Source organism: Arachis hypogaea, chromosome 1, assembly GCF_003086295.3.
Source record: "Arachis hypogaea cultivar Tifrunner chromosome 1, arahy.Tifrunner.gnm2.J5K5, whole genome shotgun sequence".
In the NCBI taxonomy this organism is placed as follows: Eukaryota; Viridiplantae; Streptophyta; class Magnoliopsida; order Fabales; family Fabaceae; genus Arachis; species Arachis hypogaea.
In genome coordinates this window covers 110,044,320-110,051,388 of record NC_092036.1, presented here as the reverse complement: position 1 = coordinate 110,051,388, position 7,069 = coordinate 110,044,320, and the positions used below count along the sequence as shown (strand labels likewise).

The 7,069-nt window shown below is 34.9% G+C and overlaps 1 protein-coding gene across 3 annotated transcripts; it reads right to left on the bottom strand.

The window, feature by feature from the left end:
• Positions 1–2,098: 2,098 nt before the first annotated feature.
• LOC114924324 (putative ribonuclease H protein At1g65750) lies at positions 2,099–6,764 on the bottom strand. 3 transcript variants are annotated; one of them, XM_029288532.2, is made up of 2 exons: positions 3,924–6,764; positions 2,099–3,831 (listed from the first exon to the last, which is right to left on the bottom strand). In XM_029288532.2, exon 2 carries the CDS (start codon positions 3,144–3,146, stop codon positions 2,211–2,213), a length of 936 nt encoding a protein of 311 aa, XP_029144365.2. In that variant the 5' UTR covers positions 3,147–3,831; positions 3,924–6,764; the 3' UTR covers positions 2,099–2,210. The 3 variants fall into 2 exon arrangements, with proteins under 3 accessions (XP_029144365.2, XP_072059052.1, XP_072059045.1); XM_072202944.1 differs by having other exon boundaries at positions 2,099–5,799; positions 6,320–6,689.
• Between the last annotated feature and the right edge of the window lie 305 nt (positions 6,765–7,069).

Genomic DNA, 7,069 nt, shown 5'->3' with positions numbered 1-7,069 from the left:
GGGTGGTACTACAACTCCATTGTACCTTACTCCAAAAAGTGACTATTGATATTTGAAACATTAAATCACATTAAATCACATTTGTCGAATCTTTTCTTAGGTCATCTCTTAGCATCTAATAATGCGTATTGGTCTCTTTTTCATTTTCTATAAATGTAGTTACCACAATATCTTCTCTTTTTTCTTCGTTTATCTATAAGTTTTATTTACTCATCAGACTTTGTCCTAGGAACATAATTGTTTATATGCTTTTAATTATTTGTATATAAAACTTGACAGATATTAGTTGGTTTCGAAAAGTATCACGTTCATCTTCTTTTAAAAAATACTTGCTATTACCAATAATAAATAAATTAGTAACATTTTTGCCTACATAATAACCAAATAGTAATAACGGCAATATTATTCATCAATCTTATTTCTATAAAAAATATTTTTTTATATTTCAATAAAAAAGATACATAATAAGTTTTATGATTTTTATATCTTAACAATTATTTTTTGATATTTTATATTTATAAAATTCTTATATCTTGTCCACTATTTAACTTAAATGTTAAAATATCTTTTGTAAATATATTTTATCTATGTTCGGTCATCACAATATTAAAAAGACTATTAAAAAATTATTTCATCCATATTATAGCTCGAAGTCACTATTTTACTTGGGCTATGTACTCTACAAAAAATATTTTAGACAACAAATGATATCCTTGATGAATTATATTTCAGAAAAATGTTATCAATAGTAGAATAATTATAAAAAAATGTTAACAAATTAGCATATTATTCTTCTAAATCTGAACAATTAATATAAAATAAAACAATAAAAAGTTAAAATTTGTTTAATTAACAAAAAATACAACGCTCATATAAAATTTAATAAAAAAAGTTTAAGAATGTACAATAATATTTGCAATTCCCCCTTTTATTGTAAAAGATGAAATTCGTTGAATTTGAGGTTATTTCTTTTTGGTTCAATTTATTTTTCTTTTAAAAAAGAGTAAAATATTATTTTAATTTTATTCTTAACGTTTAAAACGGCATATTTTTACCTGAAATATATTATATTTTCATAAGTGTTCTAAACAAAATCCTTTAAATAAAGCATGTAAGCTAACTCAATTTAAATTTTATTCTGCTTTTCGAATGTTATTTTTTATTTTCAATTTCATTTTTTAAAATTTCTTTGAATAATATTTTTAGTGTATTTGTTAGTGAGATTTTTCCTTAAAAAAATTAAATAGTATAGAATATACTTGAGATTTACAAAATTATATTCCCCTTATTTTTAAATCAGAATTGCACTCAACTCAATTTATGGTTTAATTTTAATTGAACAGTCTAATGAAATATTCTCACATTAACTAAAATTAACCCAAAATATTATGAAATAAAACGATTAAAAAATTGGTAAGTGATACTTTAATTCACATTCTCATTTTCCATGGTCATTTACTATTATTTATTAAAATATGTCAATCATTATTAGAGTTATTTAATCTTTTTTTTTATACAACAATGATTTGTGGTTGTGATATATTTTCAAGTGAAAATAATTTGTTGAATTTTAAATGAACTCTTTTTAATTATATATTAATACTTATGGATGAAAATTTTCATCCCAGTTGTTTATAATTTTATAATTAGGTATATCACCATAAAATGTATTTGAATTATTTTATTGTTAACAAAAATATTTTTAAATTTTTATTATCGACAAAAATACCTTCAAATTATTTAAAAATTAACAAAAATGTAACATTTTATGCGAAAGAGAATGATGTAAAAAATGGAGTGTTTTATATGACAAACGAGACTCTGACGTTGGCAAGGGAGCTACGGTACAATTTTTTGTTACTGGAGCAAGTCTCTTATCACAGCTAGATAATTTTGACATATTTTAAAATTATTTAAAAATATTTTTGTTGATATGATTTTTTATTTATTTTATTGTATTTCTTTTATTCATATGACAAATGTTGTTGACTTTTTTTATTTTTTATAGGGCTCTAATTTTTCAAGTATTTTATTAATTTTTATGATTTTATTATTTTTTGTAAATAAATTCTTTTTTTATCCTTTATTATATTGTATATATGTTGTGTATGAAATTTTTTTATTTTTTTATTTGATTTTATTCATATGAATTTTATTTACTGTTTTTTTTTTTTTTTGAGAGAAGGAGGGGTTAAAGCCCCAAACAAGAATTAAAAACCTCTAACTCTAAAGCTGCCATTTATATCAGTAGCTAAGGCCTGAAGCGTGTCGGGAAGAGGCCTGTCAAAGAGATGAATACCCAGATGGAGATTCTGTCCTTTCTTAGCAAAAGAGTCTGCCACAGCATTGGCCTCTCTCAATGTATGATTCCAAACAACATGTTGTAATCTGCTTGACAAGATATTAATGTCTTCCAACAAAGGTTTCACCGGGTCTGAAGTTGAACAGCCTTCCTTGATGAAATTGATCGCTGACCAGGAGTCGGACTCTATAATGATATGTTGAAAATTTTGAGCAATAGCAATCTGAAGACCTTTGACAATGTCCCACAATTCTGCATGTGTAATAGAACAGCTACCCAAATTGCAGGAGAACCCCAACATGTACCTACCCAAATGGTTTCTGAAAATACCTCCACAAGCTGCATTATTATTCTCACGAAAAAAAGATCCATCTACATTTAGCTTGGTACAATGTTCCGGCGGGAGTATCCAACGAATCAATTGATTATTGTCCTTCCTAGTCCTTTGCATAGAGGACCGAAACTTCATGGTGCCCAAGATTTCCTCACTTCGCGCTCTAATTGCTCTAGCCACGACCGTTGGCCTCACTCGATTCCCTTCAAAAATAAGGGAGTTACGATAGAACCAAAGGGATGAAACGGTAACTCCAAATTTACAAGCCCAGTCACTTCTCGCTGATAGGTTCTGAGCCAACCAATCCTTAATACTCAGGTTGAAAAAGTCGGCCACAATCTCATGTGGATTCAAGAGGCTCCACACGCACTTGGCATAGGAGCAATCTCTGAGGACGTGTAAGGTGCTTTCTTCCTGATGATTACACCTGGGGCAGTTAGCTTCTGTTGCTAGATGCCTTCTCCTTCTTTCCACATTTGTTAGAATTGTGTTATTAGCAACCAGCCACATGAAGGAACGAATTCTCTCCGGGCCGCCCCACTTCCAGATTAATTTGAAGATTTTGTCCGGGTCATTGTGCTCATCATGGAGAGAGTTACAAGCCGATTTAAGGCTAAAAGTTCCATCTGAAGTTGGGACCCAAGCAACAGAATCATGACCTTTCCAAGGGGAAGGAGGAGACAAAGCTCGAATTTTTCCCACGATAGGGTCAGGGAGCCATTCCTTTAGTTTATCCTCGTCCCAATCACCTGAAACTGAAAGAAAATCAGTTAGAAACACACTTAAATTAGTTTTTGTTAATACCTTATCAGAATATTGGGTTAATATTCCAAGGTTTGGCACCCAATTATGCTTCCAGAACTTTATGCTAGAGCCATCTCCAATACACCAAATATGGTTCTTTTCAACCCCTTTTCAAGCCAAGCATATCCCTTTCTAAAGATTCGAGGACTTGTTCTTCCTTTCGACCCTTGGGAGTAAGTCACTACCACAATTGTATTTGGCCCTGATCACCCTTGCGCAAAGTGCGTCCTTCTTTTCCACAAGACCCCAGCCATTCTTCATCATAAAAGCTTGATTCACATCACATGTATGACGAATATCCAGCCCTCCCGAGGCTTTTGGTTTGCTAAGATCCTTCCAATTGATGAGATAGATTTTTCTAGAGTGCTCTGTCTCTCCCCAAAGAAAATTCCTGCATTTACGATCAACCAGGTTACTAGTAGAAATTGGTATAAGAGTAGTTTGTATAGTATAACTAGGAAGGGAAGATAGAACAGATCTCACCAGGGTCGCTCTTCCTGCTAGAGACAAGGATGAGGCTTTCCAACTATTTAATCTCAAGTTCATCTTGTTAATAATGTCACTATATATAATTTTTGAAACTTTAGAGTGTATGAGAGGAACACCAAAATACTTTCCCAAATCACCGGTTCTGGAAAACTGAAGGGTGCTGCTTATCTGACTCCTAACATGATTGCCCACATTCCTAGAGAAGAACACGCGCGTCTTATCATTGCTGACCCTTTGACCGGAGCTATTGCAAAAAGCTTTAAGAACTCTCTTAATATCATTTGCTTGATCCATAGTTGCTTCCGCAAAGAGAATTAAATCATCAGCGAAGCAGAGATGAGAGAGATCGGGACTTTCTCTGTTCAGCTTGATGGGCTTCCAAAAGCCGTGTTCTACTGCAGCACTAATGAGTTGCGAGAGCCTTTCCATGCAAAGGACAAAGATGTACGGCGAGATGGGATCACCCTGCTGAATACTTCTTGAAGGAGAGAACTCGTCCAAGGCTTCCCCATTCCAGAGGACCCTCATCCTGGCAGAAGAAATACAACTGTAAATCGTAGAAATGAACTGAGAAGGCAACCCAATATCACTAAGAGTATCTTCAATGAAATTCCATTTAAGTATGTCATAAGCCTTCTCCAAATCAATTTTAATCGCCATCCAACCTTTCCGACCTTTTTTATTCCTCATAGAATGGATAACTTCTTGGGTGATGATAATATTGTCAGAACTCTGCCTTCCCAGGACGAAACTGCATTGGGTAGGTCTCACTAATTTTTCCATAACACTTCGAAGCCTTCGGGCCAGAATCTTGATAATCACCTTGTACGAGACATTACCTAAACTGATGGGTCGCATTTGCTTAAGATTGGTGCAGGCTCCACCTTAGGAATGAGAGTAATAAGGGTTTCATTCAGCTCCCCAATGTCCTGGGGGTGAGCAAAAACATTCTCAATCATCCTGCATAAATCTAGTCCTACCAGGTCCCATTTATTCTGATAAAAGCCTGCCTGAATACCATCTCTCCCATGTGCTTTGAAACTACCCATGCTAAAAAGGGATTCCTTAATCTTCTTATGGAAAACATTGCAGCCAATCATCATCCTATCGTCATTGCTAAATACCGGAAAAGCACCATTTAGAACAAAGGGAATATTAGGGAGGTCATCACAATAAAGCTTGTTGTAGAAATCGGTAGCCATTGCTTCAAGATTAGGATTATCATGTATCCAACTACCCGCTTCATCTTGCAAGGCAACAATCTTGTTTCTTCTCCTTCTAGCCATAGTAGTCACATGAAAGTATTTTGTGTTTCTGTCGCCAAACTCAATCCATTTACATCTAGATTTTTGAAATCATAACATCTCTTCTTGAGAAAGGAGCTCTTCATACTCTTTCCAAAGAATACGCTGAAGATTTTTCAAATGAGAATTATGGCTCACACTCATAGTATTCATGATACCTTATAATCTCCTTAGGATTCTATTTTTCCTTCTAAAAATGTTCCCAAAAACGGTAGAATTCCAAATTCGAAGGGAATAAAGTTACCAATTCCTTGGGACCAGTTGCTATCTATTCTCCAATTATTTGTGACCATATTATTAAAATCAGGATGAGATATCCATGAGGCTAAGAATCTGAATGGTCTTCGTCCTCTGTTGGGAGCAGGTTCAGTAGAGAGTTGCAGGTATAGCGGAGCATGATCCAATTTTAACATTGGCAAGTGCTTCATCCTTGCATCAGGAAATCAAATTTGCCAATCCATGTTGCTTAGACCACGATCAAGTCTTTCAACCAAGTTTCCTCTCTTCCAGGTAAAGGGGTATCCTGAATAACCCAAGTCCAGGAGTCCACAATCAGACACACATTCCTGAAAATTCACACACGCACCATTATAGTGAGTAGCTGATCCCCCTTGTCTTTCAAAATCATGCAGCAAAGCATTAAAATCTCCAGCTAGACACCAAGAGAGTTTGTTATGGTAGTTCAACTCCCTAAGGATCCTCCAAAGTTCTCTTCTATGAGCTCTTTGGGGACTCCCATAAATCGCAGTAAAAACCCACGGCTGTAGGTCTTTCCCTAGCAGTCTCATATGCAATAACTGCTGATGATTGCGTAAAACATCCACTTTCCATTCATCAGAATTCCATAGGCACCAGATTCCTCCAGAGTGCCCTCGGGCTTCCTCAATAAAACAGCTGTCAAAAGGCAACTTATTTCTAATTTTAACTCCTCTATCCCCACTCACATGGGTTTCAAGAAGAACCAAAAAATTAACATGATACTGGTGTTTAATATCTCTAATTAAAGCAACAAAGGAACTACTACCAACACCACGACAATTCCAAATTAAAAAATTCATAATAACAAAAAGAAGGGAAAGATGTCACCAGAGACAGATGCGGGTCAAACAGAAAGGTTTTCCCCTTTGTTTAGGCTCAATAGAAGCTCTTCCGAAATATCTTCACTGTTGCTTCCTGACAAACCTGGATCTTTAATTATTGGGTCCGGTGGTTTGTCCTGTAGGTTCTTCTCCTGTCTATGTGATATCCTCGTTGCTATATTAATGTCCATGCTCGGTTGATTCTGGACCGTAATGATAGAAGAGGGTGATGCCAAGTTTTTTATCATGCCACCTCTCATTCTCTTTTCCACTTCGAAAGTTTTCCATTGTTCTTTTTGCATGATGCGTATTTTATCAAGGATCTCACGCTCCATGGCTTCTTTCTCTAATTTCTTCGAGTTATCTTTCTCAATCATAGCTGGATCAAGTGTCGGATCAGAGGGCATAAGGATATGGCTCTCAACAAGCTTGGCTTTAGCTTTGTCCTTGTTCATTCTTCCTGGCCCAATTAGCACACTTTTATTATTATTGGCCTTTTTATTTGATTGGAAATTTTTACCAGCCCCTGGTTTAAGCACTCTATGAAGGGATTAGGTTGGCCTTCCATATTCCTTATGGGCTTTTGGTGTTATTAACTTGCTAGGCCTATCTTGCTCCATCACAACGGGCCCACTTTGCATAGATTCCTCCCCACAATACTCTTCATGAACATTCTCCTCATGACTAGGTTCCGTAGTACCCTCATCCAAGATATTAAATCTTGATCTATTGGAGGTTTTAGCTTCCAAATTAGAAA